The sequence below is a fragment of the Malaya genurostris genome, chromosome 1 (genome assembly GCF_030247185.1).
Source record: "Malaya genurostris strain Urasoe2022 chromosome 1, Malgen_1.1, whole genome shotgun sequence".
In the NCBI taxonomy this organism is placed as follows: Eukaryota; Metazoa; Arthropoda; class Insecta; order Diptera; family Culicidae; genus Malaya; species Malaya genurostris.
The window spans coordinates 35,713,379-35,730,981 of NC_080570.1; the positions used below are offsets into that span (position 1 = coordinate 35,713,379).

Sequence of the window (17,603 nt, forward strand, 5' to 3'; positions counted from 1 at the left end):
GCAATTATGTTGAATAATAAAAACGAATTTTGGGAAAAAAATGTGTGTTTCTATTAAACGATACGAACTTATCAGCCGAACTGTTACATTTGCACCTATCTTGGGACTAAATTTCACTCATACCAAAAATGTTGTTTTTGTAAACCCGACTTTAAATAATTAGAAACCAGTTTTTCCAATGTAGGGCTCGATCAGATTTTTTTCAATGGTTTTTTTATGAGAATTTTTTGTAGGATTTGTCATTTTTCGAGTATAGCCGAGACAAAAGATTTGGTGCGAAATTCGTTTTAGGGAATCAATTGAGTACTCTAAAAAAATACACTGAAAAAAAATTTCAATAATTTTTCAAGATTGGGAAAATTTGAATTTAAAAAATCGCATCTTGAATGTTTGTTTTAAATCATACATTGCTGATAATTAATACTTTTTTTAAAGTTTACCTTTTCAAAATTGACAATTTGACAACTGTCCAATATTGAGAAAAATGCCCTTTTCAAAGATATCCACCTCGTTATCAAGAATCCAATGTTGTATTTTTCCACTGTAGTGACGGTTTGCCAAATCAAGCCAAAACTTTACAGGTTCATCTTGAGTTCCAATTGATGGAAGAGTACGACAATTTCAGGCACTACTACTTGTACATTTAGGTATCCATAGTCTGGTTTTTTTCCGCAGCTACAAGTACCTTGCCAGATCATTGGATTTTTGCGAGTTAAAAAAAAAGAAATTGGACGTTGCTGAGGGCCATCACCATCGAGGTGAGGGGATGTATATGAATTTATACAACTTTTGTCCTGCCCATAAACCCTCTTCACATATGTTTCATCGTCCATAAGAATGCATTTTTCGTATTTCCTAAAAAAACTCATTACCCTGGGATTGTCCCAATCGTTCTCAACACTTGCAAACAAAGCTTCCGATGCCGAGCGATAGAATGCTGTTTAGGGAAATCGGATTTACAACGTTGCAGTTCAAAATAAATGTTTGTTTAAAAACATTTCAACATAAACTACTTAAAAAAAACTTGGAGCACTACAGTAAATAGTGTATCCAGATTTTAAGTGACAAAATACAGTACTCATTTTTTAGTATTCCAATTCTTGGGTGTGCGGATTTATTTCCTGGCTATATGGAGGAAAATCGTCGTGTTGCCAAAAGGTGATGACAATTTCGATAACACGTGTGATCATAAAATGACGCGTATAATAACCGTTAATATTGTACGAAAGTAAGGCCGTCTTCTCTATGCAGCTAGCTGCCCAGAGATTAAAATGACATCTATCAATAGGTATGATTCAATGGTCGTACAATTTGCTACCTAGATATCCGACTCAACTACACCTATAGGAGAGCCGAATGAGTCGTCGTCTTCCTGTTAAGTTGGTGATATTTTAACATGTCCCAAAAAAATATATCACAACGAAGCTTTTATGAATCATTGGGTTCCTCAACGCATAACGATTGAAGACAAAACACAGATATTTTGGATGCTTGCTAACGTACACGTTACTATATATAAATAACAAAATGACGAGCATTTTCTGTAATGGCAAATGCGCTGTCTGATCCATCTACATATTCTCACACGGTGGTAAGATAAATGAATTTCCCATTACCACCCACTAATAATCGGTACAGACAGCAGACAACACGTCTTCTCTAGAACCCACTGAGTCACAATCGCCGCAAATATCGAACCGGCGCACTTGTAACCATAACAAAACGCAAATACCCATGCCGGTTGGCTAGGCTGTGAATCACAGACGGTTGGCTGCTACCAAGACGATGATAGCAAAGGTACCGAACATCTCGTTCGATCTTAGATTCGAGTACTATCTTGATCATTCCAGGGCTACGTTTACCGGATTCGTCTTTATCACAACCTGTTTGTACACGTGTTTCTAATTAGGTTCAAATTTAAACATTGTATGTTTGTACCATCTCGAAATTTCTCGATAGTAAGTAATAAAAAAAAGTCTATGAAATTGTAGCACTCTTTTATCAACAACGTTTCTGGTTTTATTTCCCACCGGGGCAGTGCTCGCAAATAATCTAAATTACTATTTTTAGCCCACTGTGGTATTTACAAACATCCGACAGCGATATTGCTTCTTCGTGACATCAGTCGGAAGCAAATGCCGAATCCGGATTGCTACGCACAATTCGGTCATTCAGTTTGTCGTTCGACCGTCGTTCCGTAATGGCTTGACTGGTGGTTTAGAATAACCATTCTCTTCCAGTGGTCTGCGAATCGGTGGCAACATAACACTGTAGATAATCTTCTATCCTGTCACTGAGTAGTTCTGTTTTTTATTTAAAACAGAAAAATGACGAAGCAATAACGATAGTCTTGAGAACCAAAAATCCGGACACTTTTTGTTATAGGGGATACATTTGAAATACGTTAAAAGCTTGTTTCAGTGGTGAAAGTACCAAACTATTCACCAGAAAATCGTTTACCTGGCAAGGAATTCGTAGCTGTACCATAAAAAACAAACTGTTAATTATTTATAATGTACCAAACGGAGCTTTAATGATTCGCAATAGGCGTTAATAATTCATTGGGTTTAGCGTCTTCATCTTAGTGTTGTTCAAAAACCGCTGAAGAAGTGCATTACTCCGATCTAAAATGGTTACAGTGGCTCATATTAGTTCCCAACATACTAACGTACTGTAACTATGAAACTGTGGCGACAATTGCATAAAAAAGGAGCTTCGATAGCTCTGATTCAAATACATCATTTCCAAAACAGTAGCTTCTTCTATGGAAAATTAAGCAATGAGTTCTTTGCAGATTTCAACAAAACCGTCGAAACTCGGCCTACGTGAGATGCTTCGTGCGTGCATGCCCGAAACTAGTCTTACTACAGCAACTATTATTCATCTGTGACTTTGGTTAGAACACCATGTTTCCTAGGAGAAGGACTTCTTCGTTGACAAGTTAATACAGCTGGGTTTTGCTGCTTTCATAACAGACTTAAATCTGTTCGTCACCCGGAATTGGTACAAATGTTGTGGTTCAATGTACAGAAATACCTTCGTATGGATAAAACATTCATTTTTGTAAACGAATTCCTGAAGCCGCAGCAATTCGTTGTCGTCTGAAATAAAAATCTAACGGAGAAAATTCAACAAAATTTGATTATTCAACAGGAAATTTGCAACTGCATACTAAAAAAAATAAGTTTGTCCTAATAGAATTAAACTAAAAAAAAAGATATAAAGTAAACAAATGTTCGTATGAACTTAAAATTGCAATTTCAATTCTGAGTCGATTTTTTCATTTACCGAGTGTTGAAAAAAAAATCGAAACACGAAGATTGACACATAACAAGACACGAAAAACCATGCACGAATGTAAACAACAACACAGACGGACATTCAAACACATTCAGACACACAGGTCACTACTTGATGATCCATTTCTGAGCAAGTAGCAAATATTCAAGTCTTTTGGCGAACGAAAAATTTTCTTGCTTTTTGAAAACAACTAACTGTTAAATGTTACGAGACTTGTTCTTCTTCAAATCACACCGAAGTAAATTATTAGTTTCGAGAATTTCGTAGTGGCCAAAATTTCACTTCCGATGAAACCCATAACGGTGGTGACAGGCCCCCGGTGTGGCCTTCTACTGATCTTTATCTAAAAACACGAACGCGAGTGCACTTCGGAAACGTGTTGATGAAACTTGGATAAACTATTACTTAAAACAAGTGCCTGGAAAAGGACTGAAGCAAGCTCGTTATCTTCGGCCAAGGGAAACGCAAGTCTCTTTTTATGCGTTATATTTTCATTCGAGTTTTTATGCAAAGTTGTATCGAAAACTTTTTAATTGTCCTGATATAAGGGGTTAACATCGAAAATTTAATAGAGAGAAAAGATGCAATAAAGCACCAAGGAAAAAATTGAACTAGAATGTTGTACAAAGTAATCTGACAAAGGAAATAAATTTCAATTTTATTCCTCAATGTGATCTCCTTGAAGAGAAATAAAATTGTAACAACGGCGTTTCAACATTTCTACACAACTTTTTCACCACTCTTATCCTGGGCAAACTCTTCGGTCTCAGTAATGAGCTAATCCCTTTCCAGCAAGCTTCTTCATCAAATATGAAAACCGAATATAGTCAATGGGGGCTGAATTCAGCGAATATGGTGGATGCGATAGCAATTCGAATTTCAATTTAATAACCGTAACAATTGACTTATGATTTTTGTTGTTTAAACAGCTTACCAGCCAAAAATATTTCAAAATTTGTTACAACATATTTCTGAAATAAATTACTCCAGTTGTTATAATTCTGTTATTACCATCTGATCGGGTATGTTCCCTATCAACCTGGTATACGTTGAAAACTGGGAACTTTTAAGGAAAAAAAATTGAAAAACTTTTTTTCCCTTAAAAAGACCATTTTGCAACATATGGAAGGTTCACAAGGAACATAATTATTATCTTAATAAAAATTTTGCTCAAATAAAGGATGTTGTTTTTAGTTATTTGACTTGAAAATTTTAAGATCGATTTTTTCAGTGTAGGACTCGATAAATATTTTTTCACAGTATTTTTACTCGACTGTATTTTTACTTTGACTGATTTTGTGAAAATCACTAGTACAACTTTTTTGTAGGATTTGTCATTTTGTGACAATATTTTTTGCCGAAAATTAGTAAAAAAAAGTCTAGCCCTTTTGAAGACAGTCTAGGTCAATTTTGGATAAACAGAGTAGGCAAAGATGTTTTTTGTGATAAAGTTTTAGTCAAATCATGTAGGGTCAAATTGTTGTAGGGTGCTGTCAAATCCGAACACGATTTGGTGCGAAATTCGTCTATTCGAATCCTACACTGAAAAAACACGGTTTTCAAAATTCAAAACAGATTTACAAAAAATACCATTTTCGAATTCAATAAGACATTGTCCCAAAGTAGGTATTTATGTTTCCTGCCAACCTTCCAAATGTTGCAAGATGAGTTTTTTTTAAGGGAAAAAAGTTCACCAACAAAACGCATTGTTTTTTCGCCGTTCAATTTTCTCAGAGATGACTGACCCGATTTTAACGAGCACAAGCTCGTTTAATGGCCGCTATTGAATTTTGAACCAAGTTCGAGGATCAAATGACGGGCACCTCCGGTTCCGGAGATATAATGGTATAAGTGACGTAACCGACAAAATGCATTATTTTACCGTTCAATTTCTCAAAGATGGCTTAACCGATGTTAACCGGCCTAGTTGAAAAGTTATTATTAGGCTATTGATCAAATTCGAAGATCAAATGGCTGTCACTTCCGGAGATGTAATGGTATAAATGACGCAACCGACAAAACGCGTTGTTTTGTTATCGTTCAATTTTCTCAGATAACGCTAAGTCGATTTCAATAAGTCTTGGCTCATTTGAAAGCTACTATTCAATTATCAAGTTATAAATTGGCTGTCACTTCTGGTTCCAAACATATAATAGTTATAGGTGACGTAAACGTGCAATAAAGATTGATAGTTCTTTTTTATTCGTTCAGAAACACATTTGTCGCCTTGTAAATAAGTTTTTTTATCATTCAGTAAAAAAAAAACACATCGATTTATTAATAATTGAAGAATCGATAACGATTTTTATAGAAGAGAAATATATTTCCCCATGAGCGTCAAGAGGTTAATGAAACTATTTAAATGGCATGAGAAATGCATTATCACACCACTAGGTGGATTAAGAAGTGTTATTTCTTAAAAGTGTCCATCTTGCAATGCATAGACGGTTTGTAGGAAACATGTTCGCCTATCTTGGGATAAATTTTAATCAAAAATAAGGTTTTTTTTGCAAGTCAATTTTAAATTTTTAAAGTCAAATTTTTTTCAGTTTAGGACTCGATAAGAATTTTTTTGCAGTAATTTTTCTCGAAACTTTGACTTATTTTGTGAAAATCATTAGTACAACACTTATTTGTGGGATTTGTCATTTTGCAACAATATTTTTTGACGAAAATTGGTAGAAAAAGTTTAGCCTTTTTTAAAAGACAGTCTAGATCAATTTTGGGAAAAAAACAAAGCAAGCAAAGTTGCTTTTTGTGGCAAAATTTCAAATCTGAGAGGGTGCTACCAAATCTGAGAGGGTGCTACCAAATCCGAACATGTTTTGGGGCGAGATTCGTCTATTCGATTCCTACACTCAAATAAAAAATTAAACGATTTTCAAAATTCAAAGTCGATTTACGAAAAAAAAAATCATTTTCGAATTCTATGAAATTTTGTCCCAATGTACTTTCACTATGTTTCCTGTCGACCTTCCTAATGTTGCAAAATGGACATTTTTTAATGAAAAAAAAAATTCTAACAAAAACTGCTAAATCCGAACACTTTTTGGTGCGAGCTTCGTCTATTCGATTCCTACACTGAAATAAAAAAACGATTTTCAAAATTCAAAGTCGATTTACAGAAAAACACCATTTTCGAATTCTATAAATTTTTGTCCCAATGTAACTTCACTATGTTTCCTGTCGATCTTCCAAATGTTGAAATATGGACATTTTTTAAGGGAAAAAAGTTTTTCTTACAAAAACTTTTCCTTCTCCAGCACTTTCTCATATGGGTTAAAAAGTGTCAAAAAAACGTTTTCAAAATTCAAAATCGATTTACAAAAATACAAAATTTTCGAGTTCTATGAATTTTTGTCCCAAGGTAATTTCACTATGTTTCCTGTCGACCTTTCAAATGTTGCAAGATGGACATTTTTTAATGGAAAAAAAATTTTCTAACAAAATCTTTTTCTTTTCCAGCAATCTCTCAAATGGGTAAAAAAGTGTAGCCCTTTTCAAAAGACAGTCTAGATCTATTTTGGAAAATGAAAGTATGCAAAGTGGCTGTTTTTGTGTTCTGTTTTGTTTCGATTACATAACGATTTGAAACTTGATGCTTCCTTATTTCTGTAGTCGAATTTTATGACCACGGCGTTTCATTGGATTAGAATTAATCTCTGTACTGATCGTAGATTAGGTCGTAGTGTTAACAAATCATCTAAATATTCCTCTAGTTATGCTAATTGCCAGGGTACTTGGATCCATTTTTTTGTTTGTTTTAGTTTCTACCAACTGAGAGTTGCAGCCAAAACCTTATTACGTGTGAGCTGTGAGAGTACATCACTTGAAGACTAAAATTATTCTACTAGGAAATACTACCGCCATTTAGTGTTGCATATATAGTTAATAATAAGCCAATAGAGATAGAGCAATGATCCACCAGCTACCCAGAAACCTTTGTGCAAATACCTGTATTTGGACATCCATTGCGATTCAAGTGGTTTCCCCGCGTCTCACGTTTGTATGCTTTTTTTTCTGTGGGTGATTTGGTTGTGCGGGAAAAGTGTGAAAAGTGAGTTTTTCACGAACTCGATTCTGTCGACGGCGGCGGCGGCGGCGCTACCACGCGGAGTTTTTCAAGGTCACTTTGATGCGCTGATGAAATGTGTGTATGTATGTATGTATGTGTCTATGTGTGTGTGGTTGGAAAATAGAATTCCTCCTGTATTGACTGTAAATTTTAGGACATTTACCAGAACCCTGAACTTCCTTGAAGTCACTTAATCCGAATTTTAAAATTTTTTTTCTGTAATCACATGAAATTCACAGACTTATTAGCACTACACTGAACAACGACAAAAGACATAATTGTTTAACCTTCGTTTCGTGCGTGTTCCGGTGTTCAAAGGCTGCTTCACTGCTAAAATTCCTGTTATTCACTGTTATTTCCGTTTTCTCGATTTCGTCACTAAATCAACAATCACCACGTCCACGAATGTACGTAACATCATTCAATTTGGCACTACGATCGTCCTAGAATTCCGTTGTTCTCGGGTCTCGTTGATCCCTCGAATCACACCGGGAGCAGGTGAACATGGTGAGGCACAGTCTCAACCTCCCATCGCCTGTCTTTTTCCGTAACTCGCGTTCGATGAGCGCATCGGTCAATTGTTCGAACTAGAGACGGTAGACTGTGTGGAGTGTGAGCAGCTGCTTCGAAGGTTCGGAGCTATTTTTGCCAAATTTTTATTTGCGGATTTCTTCGCTAAAAGAAATCCACAGGCGAGCGCAGCACCCAGAGCTAAGCTTGATTTGCAGTGATGTAAACATAGAGTTTTGATTCACCTGTTTTGAGTCGTTTTTTTGTTCTTTCATCGAGACGAAAAACATTTGCGAGCGACGAAAAAAAAGTATCCAGGCCCAGAATACAATCGAGAAAAAAAAACATCTTCATCTTCCCAATAACCGCTGTAAATCGGTCGCGTAAAATTCGCGCTTCTGATGTTGTCATGTGAGCACTGATGGGTTGGCTGATATTTTTATACTCGGAATTTGTCGGTAAACAACCGTTTCTGAGCTGGGTTGCGGGGGACAGGACATCCAACGGGAACAAGAGGACAGAGCCAATCGGTCATAACAAACATGACGATTTACTTTCTTCGCATCGGCGTTGTTCCGAAATGCTTTTCGACTCTCCCACAACCGTTTTCAGTAGGGAATTTGCACTGCCCCAGGAAAGGTAGAAAAAATTGCGGCTATTTTTAAATGTGTCGGATTAAACAGCGAATGCTGTCTTTTATTTTTTGTTTGTGGGTCCCGAAACGGCTTACTAAATCATCTTTTCTGTTTATTTATTTGCTTACTGCCGTGCGGAATTTTTCAAACTGTTTCATCTTTTTTCTGGAAACATCGCATATGCGATGTTACGGAAATCAATATAAAGATACATAAACATACGCTATTCCTCATCAGTTATATTCAAGAGACTGGACACCACAGTCCACTAATTTTACTTGCGTTCCTAGAATTGAAACATCAGCACCTTGCACGAGACTTTACTTTGTTTTACTTGCTCGGGATCTGCAAAAGAAAAACAGTGGGTGGGTAATGTCAGTAACATAGCAAAACTGACGTGAATACGTCTAGGGAGTCATTATAGACCTATTCAAACATGATGTTTATACTGAAATTACTTGAATTTAGATGAGCACGACTAGAGTTACAATACCCTTAACCGTCTCAGTTAAATGTTTGCTTTTATAATAAACTGTAGTAAACGACGTATTGATAATAGAACCTGTGAAGCCCTTATACTGGACAAGTGCTTTGAAAATACAAACCGTTCACAGAACACAATGGTGAACTTGGTTCAGGTGACACAAAACAAAAACTGTACACCCTAACCTCCGTCTACGAAAACTTTTTTTTACATTATCTCTTTTTACGAACTAAATCTCAAATCTCTTTTTTCTAAACCTACTTGTATTGTGTAATGGGGAAAAGGAACTTATATACTAACTTACTGATTAATACAGAGAGCGAATCGATTCAATTGAAGATTGCATCGATTTTTGTCGGAATTTGCTTATAATATTATGTGACATTACATCTAATGGTTCTATATTTGTGAGTCTGTGTAACTCATTTGTACTAAACCAGGGAGGACGCTTCAAAATCATTTTCAGAATTTTATTCTGAATCCTTTGAAGCGTTTTCTTCCTGGTGGAACAACAACTAGACCAAATTGATACTGCATAAAGCATGGCTGGTCTAAAAATTTGTTTATAAATTAACAATTTGTTTTTTAGACAGAGCTTAGAATTTCTGTTTATAAGAGGATATAAATATTTATTACACTTTGCCTGGATTTCTTCAATGTGATCCTTGAAAGTGAGTTTTTTGTCAAACGTTAAACCTAAGTATTTAGCTTGATAAGACCATGTCAATTCCAAGCCATTCAATTTGAGAATGTGATTATTGTTTGGTTTAAGAAAAGAAGCTCTTGGCTTATGAGGAAAGATAATTAATTGCGTTTTTGCTGCATTTTGTTAATATTCCATTTTGACAGAAAATCACTGAAAATATTTAAACTTCTTTGTAGGCGACTGCAGATAACTCTTAGATTTCTACCTGTGGCTAACAGACTTGTGTCGTCACAGAATAACGATTTCTGACAACCAACGGGTAGATTTGGAAGATCAGAAGTAAAAATATTATATAAGATTGAAGCTACGCTCGAACCGTGCGGAATACCGGCTCGTACGCGTAGCAATTCAGATTTACAATTCTGATAGCTAACCTGAAGAGTACGATCAGTTAAATAATTTTGAATCATTTTAATCAAATAAATAGGAAACTGGAAATCAGACATTTTTGCTATTAAACCTTTGTGCCTAACACTGTCGAATGCTTTTTCTATGTCTAGAAGAGCAACTCCAGTTGATAACCCAGAAGATTTATTTGCTTTTATCATGTTCGTAACTCTTACAAGTTGATGAGTAGTTGAATGTTCATGACGAAATCCAAGCTGCTCTGGTAAAAAAAATTGAATTCTCATTTATATGAGACATCATTCTCAACAAGATAATTTTTTCAAAAAGTTTACTGATAGAAGAAAGTAAGCTAATTAGTCGATAACTTGATGTTTCTGCTGGGTTTTTATCAGTTTTGAGGATAGGAATTACTTTAGCGTTTTTCCATCTTTTTGGGAAGTAAGCTAATGAAAAACACTTGTTGAAAATTTTAACCAGAAGTCTCAAGGCAACATCGAGAAGATTTTTAATAAGAATATTAAAAATTCCATCATTACCAGGAGCCTTCATGTTTTTGAGTTTCCTAATAATTGATTTAATTTCATCAAAATTCGTCTCAATAATGTCATCTTGTGATAACACTTGGGTTGAAATATGATCATATTTCAGTGAGACTTCATTTTCAATAGGACTCACAACGTTCAAATTAAAATTGTGTACACTCTCGAACTGCTGAGCAAGTTTTTGAGCTTTTTCGCCATTTGTAAGAAGTATTTGATTTCCTTCCTTGAGAGCAGGAATTGGTTTCTGAGGTTTCTTAAGAACCTTAGAAAGTTTCCAGAAAGGTTTAGAATATGGTTTAATTTGTTCAACTTCTTTAGCGAAATTTTCATTCCGCAAAAGAGTAAATCTATGTTTAATTTCTTTTTGTAAACCCTTAACTATGTTTTTCATAGCAGGATCACGAGAACATTGATATTGTCGTCGACGAACATTCTTCAACCGAATGAGCAGTTGAAGATTGTAATCGATGATAGGAGAATTTAATTTAGTTTGAGCTTTGGGAACTGAAAGATTTCTAGCTTCGATAATGTAATGATTCAAATTATCAATTGCTGTGTCGATGTCCGCAGATTTTCTAAAATAGTTTCATGATCCACATGATTTTCCATGTGAGATCTGTAATCCAACCAATTAGCTCTATGATAGTTGAATATAGAACTAATTGGATTAATTAAAGCTTCGTTGGAAAATCTGAATGTTACTGGAAGATGATCTGAGTCAATGTCAGCATGTGTAATCGGTTCACTACAAATGTCACTTTGATCCGTTAGAACCAGATCAATTGTAGACGGGTTTTTCATGGAGGAGAAACAAGTCGGATTACTGGGATGAAGAACTGTGAAGTAACCAGCTGAGAGTGATTTATGAAGTATTTTACCATTACTGTTATTTTACCTACAATTCCACTGGACATGCTTAGCATTTAAGTCCCCTATTACGAAAAATTTCGATCGATATCTTGTGAGTTTTTGCAAATCGCCTTTAAAGAAATTTAATTGTTCGCCGATGCATTGGAATGGCAAATATGCTCCAGCGATGAAATAAATTCCATGAATGGTTTCAACTTCGATTCCCAAGCTTTCAATAACTTTAGTATTATAAGAAGGTAAAATTCAATGTTTAATTTGCCGTTGGACAAAAATCTCCACCACGCATTCCAGTAAACCTGTCAAATCGATGAACCACATAATGTGGATTACTTTCCAATTTGACATTTGGTTTAAGAAAAGTTTCTGTCACAATGGCAATATGAATTTTGTGAACTTTGAGAAAATTATAAAATTCATCTCCACTCGATTTCAAAGATCGAGCATTCCAATTTCAAATATTCAAATAATTATTTAACATCACTGTTAAATTTTAAATTCATTATAATATTATTTGCAAATTGCCATCCGATTTGAAATGCTTCCAAAAGTGATGAAGTCGAATTCATTCGGATGCTCATTTGAAAAAGTTGATCCTGTAGGTAGATCATTTTATTTTCAGTTATATCGCCTAAATCAACTTCATTTAAAGAAGCGAATGGCATTGAAGGAATATTTGTAGGTAGACTGCCATTAGAACTGCCACTAGAAGAAGATGATATGGCCGATCTATCTATTAATAAATTGTTTTCGTTAGAAGATGAACTGCAAGGCGGTCCTGTGTTTTGATTATTTACATTAGAAGAATTAAGTGGTAGATTTCTACCTGTTATACTAGCATAAGTGACATTAGAAGAAGATGATGACGAGGTCGATCTACCTGTCAATAAATTGTTTTCGTTAGAAGACGAATTGGCAGGCGTACCTGTTTTTTGTTTTAAATTCGAAGAAATAAGTGCCTTAGAAGAATTAGGCGTGGCATTTGTAACGGTTTTTTGATTTTCAGGTATGTTCTGTAAATTTAAGGTCGTTGATTTGACTTGTTGTCTAAGCGAACGAGCGTTTAAAAATTTTTCCCTGACAAGACATTTCAAATAATTGGATTTATGATTTCCATCGCAATTTGAACATGAAAATTTATCAGTGGTTTCATTCATTGGACAAACGTCTTTCGAATGCAATTTACCACAATTCAAACACCGTATATCCATATGACAATTTTTGGTTCCATGGCCGAAGCCTTGGCAACGACGACATTGCGTTAAGTTTGCAATACGATTATGCCGTTTGTAATGTTCCCAATGAATTTTAATGTGGGAAATGAAGCGTACTTTTTCTGAAATTTTCAAATTGTTTACATCACTTCGATTGAAGTGTATTAGGTAAAGTTCATGGGAAATTCCAGAGCGTGGTTTAGAAGTACCATTTGCTCTTTTTTTTCAAAGTATTACTTGGGAAGGGGCAAAACCAAGCAATTCTTTCAGTTCATTTTTAATTTCATCAGTACTTTGATCATTTGATAAGCCTTTCAAGACAGCTTTGAAGGGTCTGTCTGAGTTTATATCATATGAATAAAATTTATGAAGTTTCTAGGACAAATATCGGATAAGACGTTCATAATCTTCCAATCCATCAACCAAGACTCGACATTCTCCTCTTCGTCCGATTTGAAATGAGACTTTTACTTCCGGGAGAAAAGTAGAAAGCTCAGTACGGAATGCTTTGAAGTCGGAAATCATCACCGTCACTGGTGGCATAGATTGATATTTCTTCCCAGAACGACAAGCGTCCATTTTGGGAATTTTTGAAGAATTTTCTTCTATGTCGCTACAATCGGATTCAGGAAGAATCTCGTAAATATTGTTAGACGGCATAGGATCAACGGAAGGGAAATCCGTCCGTTGTCTTTTATTTTTACATTCAGATTCTATAAGATCGTGAATGTTATTAGAAAAATGTTGAATAACGGATTGTGATTTATTTCGTATTGAATTATTTTTAGCCTTAGGCTTGTTGCCTTTCCGGTTAGACGCAGGCATTTTTGAAATGAATGAAATTTTAAATTAAATTAACTAGGCTAAATTAGTCTTCGATTAGACTCCTAGTTTGGAAAAGTCTTGATAAAGACTGATTTTGTGGTAGTCTTAATAAAGACTGATTAGTTCGAAGAATAGTTCTTTGAATAGCTAGCCTTAAAAAAGGCTGATTAATTTCTTAGTCACTCTATTATCACTCTTTGTATAGCCTTGAGAAAGGCTGACTAATTGTTAGTCTTTAAAAAGACTTAGACTGTTAGTGATACAGGTAGCCTTGAAAAAGACTGAAGCCTTGAATCAATGAAACTCTAGGTAGCCAGAAAAAATTTCCAGGAGTGTTTATCTTTCATTCTTCCTTTTTAAACATGGATTAAAAAAAATTGTGGGTTGCCTAATTTGCACAGTGATTGTAGAACGTTTCTATTCCCCCTTCCACCTCGTAGATAAATGTAGGTTTTTGTGAACCCCCCTACAACACGTTTCAAGTAGTGGTGGAATGCTAGATCCTACCAAAACAGCTTTGTGCTTGCATATAAAAGGCAAGAGACGGGGTTTTTCGATCATTAGTTTCGAGTTTGGATGAAACAACTATGGACTGTCTAATCATTGAAACTTCATGTGCAGTAACTACAACAGTGTATGTTTTATGTAACAACTAGCTGAATTACCCGGCGTTGCTCGGAAATGTTTCATGCAGGCAAGGCCGCAAAAAGATTCTAGAAATTGTCCTGTTCCTCGAAATACTCTGAATATGAAAGTGAAACACGGTAACCCGATTGAACAATACTCCGTGCATATTAAGAATGCCCACGGCCAGTGTGCCATCTCAGATCTTACAATAATCATAATTTTAATGGCATTATCGTCAAATCGGGTCAGTTTTATGTTTTTATGTTTTTCGTAAAACCGATCAATTTTACCTTACACTTTTGGAGCACTTGATACACTCTCTTTCCCTTAAAATAACCTATTAATCTCATTTGATACATAAGTTGTATTGTTTTCGTCAATGCTTCTAGACAAATATATTGAACTTCCCTTATTTTTTAACTTACTAAAGCTCTCCTCCGTGATAATCCTTATAACAACTTCTGAGTAATGTAGAAAGTATCTGTGCTATTAAAAAAGTATCAATTTCCAACCGCCCCCCCCCCCCCCTTTCCACCCGTTCCTCAAAATTCTCTTAGGTTCATCTGAAGTCCTTAGCACAAGATATCGTTTTTTTGAAAATTCTATTACCTGAACATTAAAATTTCTTTCTTAGAAGCACTCATATCCACTCCCACAAATACCCTTAAGACCATAAGACCCAAGAGTTTTTCGAAAAGTATGTATGACCTTCATCATTGCCTCCCCCCCTTGTTATAGGAAACTTGCTACACACTCTCCCCCGTAAAAACGTTCTAATGACCCTCTCTGAAGAGTTAGAAATATCTATGCCAAGTGTGATAGCAATCCGTTCAGTACTTCCGTTACAAATATTACGCCCCCCCCCCCTCTTTTTAGAGGTACTTACTACATCCACTTCACGCGAATATCATTGACACGAATTGACATTGAACTTCTGAATGGCATGTGACAGTTAAAAATGAAATGCTAAGTCGAAGACGAAACTCACATAAATTTTTTTTTTCAATGTTATTCTATTATCAATTTAACGATGATACTTTAAGAAACCAGAAAAATGTTTCCAGTATTGTTCCTCGAAAGCAACTATATATTAGCTTCTGAAAAGTAATTTTTGGCACGTTTTCGTCATGTCGTCCTGAAGTCGTTATTTATTTTTTCGTGGTCTTTTAATCGTAATTTTTTCTCGTGTCTTTTTGTGACAGTCCTCAGATTGGAACGAACTCAAACCGTAATTAGCTTGGTATTTCGAAATGTTGAACCTTATTCCAATTAAACAAATAACGTTTGTACACTAGAAGAGTGATTTTAGAAAGTCATTTACTTTCTTTCTTTATATGATTTTTTTCTGACAAAGGAAAAATTCCAACATTTCATAAGAACGTCTTTTTCGAATCTCATTTTCAAATTTAATATATAACAAGATATGCACAAATAGTAAAAAAAATCCGAAATTTGAGAAGCAACATTCTAATTTTCCAGAATAGGAACAATTTAAATCCTAGTCCTTTCTCAAACAAATCTGCTAAAATACACATTAGCAACCGAAAGACTCAACCCGTAAGGTCATTTCGATTTGTGCAGTTTCAGAAATCCGTTTCGATTGCGCCATATGGTTGTTGGTTGCTTGCATCGGACACACACACACGGAACTCGACAGTTGAAAATATGTCAATGTCGACGAGTGCCATTCAAAGTGCTACTTGAGAGTACTCGGTGTCAATTATGGTAGCATAATTGCATGGATCTTATGCACTGTACAGACAGGACCCGTACAGTGCAACTGGATTTGTTCGCAAATGTTTATTCAGGAAATCAAATTCGAACCGCCCTGCCAACCGTCCGGTGAAACTGTTCACTGTAACATAGCAAACGAGAAGATAGCTCACAATTTTTCACGGCTTGATTTTTCATTGCTATTTTCCCTTCTTCTCGCACACACAAACACACGCGAACCGCATAGTCTCGCAACCGTCCGGTGAAACTGTTCACTGTAACATAGCAAACGAGAAGATAGCTCACAATTTTTCACGGCTTGATTTTTCATTGCTATTTTCCCTTCTTCTCGCACACACAAACACACGCGAACCGCATAGTCTCGGAAGGTGTTAGAAGCACTTGTTTTCCTCGCTACGCAATCGCATCTCGCACCGATGGAAAAACTAAGTCTGTTTTCAGATACATCACTGCGCTCTGGTTCACAGTTTCCAACAGTCCTATCCTCGCTCGTCTCATCAGCAATGCTCACAGGAATCGAAACGCGGATGCCGTGCCAAATTTGCCAAACTGAATAATATTCACCGAACCATTGGGGCACTTCGTTTGCGTGTGTTCGATCGTGGATGGCAGGACGATGCTTTTCATCGGGTGTAAACACATTCTGGGACACTGTTATTATTTGGCACAAGAATTTTCATGATTCTGAACCATCTAGTTAGGCAAAATAATAAATTACTACGTGAAGGTTCGTTTGCCTTGTAACAACAAACAGTGCCCCCGATCCTGACCCGGCATTCGAACGATCAAATCCGCAGGTATTCCGCAGTGAATTTTCACCTTCTGGTCGGTTCCCGTGTGGAACTTTTCACCAATACATGACACTGTCTGCACGAATTTTCACGCGGTGACTGTGGTAGTAAAAGATTCACCACGTATGCCTTTCTTCCAATTTACGCCGTTTATTTTGCCCAGACTGTGGCGTTGAGCGGAGCTCTTTGCACGTGTTTACCGATCGGGATGAATAGCGAGACTGACTTTCGAACGCAACTCAGCATAGGATCGCAACGGAGGATGGATGCTGTGCATGATCGTGAGCCGGTCGGATAGGTCGGAAAATTCACCACTACCAAGGATGTGCGACTGCGCGCGGTTAGTGTTTTGGCACGGTGAACTGATGGATGGCAGTATTTTCCATGCAACCCTGCTATTAGAATTGATCAATGATTGTTAGTGGAAAGGGGTGAAAGAAGTTATCCTAGAACTGTATTTAAAGTGTATTTACTGCTTAAGATAGTTCTTTGAACTGATTACCAAAAGTAGACATTTTTAATACGAAAGTTCTGTTTTCGTCATTTTCTCCTAGGCATGGTTCAAAAATTCAAATTTTAAAGGTTCCACTAACAGCTTTGACAATCGAATCGTCATCGACTAACCTGACAAAAAAGAATGAAAAAAATAACAATAACAATAACAATAACAATAACAATAACAATAACAATAACAATAACAATAACAATAACAATAACAATAACAATAACAATAACAATAACAATAACAATAACAATAACAATAACAATAACAATAACAATAACAATAACAATAACAATAACAATAACAATAACAATAACAATAACAATAACAATAACAATAACAATATACAATAACAATAACAATAACAATAACAATAACAATAACAATAACAATAACAATAACAATAACAATAACAATAACAATAACATAACAATAACAATAAC

The 17,603-nt window shown here is 35.6% G+C and overlaps 1 protein-coding gene across 8 annotated transcripts in view; it reads right to left on the reverse strand.

The window, feature by feature from the left end:
* LOC131436975 (filamin-A) overlaps positions 1–16,870 on the reverse strand; it is a 165,953-nt gene extending 149,083 nt beyond the window's left edge. Inside the window, exons 1-3 of one of the 8 annotated variants that reach the window (XM_058606043.1) lie at positions 16,687–16,863; positions 7,663–7,714; positions 7,255–7,591 (exon numbers count right to left, since the gene is read on the reverse strand). In XM_058606043.1, coding sequence (XP_058462026.1) covers positions 7,255–7,272 — 18 coding nt within the window. In that variant the 5' untranslated portion in view covers positions 7,273–7,591; positions 7,663–7,714; positions 16,687–16,863. Of the gene's footprint in view, positions 1–7,254; positions 7,631–7,662; positions 7,853–16,686 lie in introns of those variants that run through there. The other 7 variants (XM_058606051.1, XM_058606058.1, XM_058606018.1 and 4 more) reach the window with 7 other exon arrangements.
* Between the last annotated feature and the right edge of the window lie 733 nt (positions 16,871–17,603).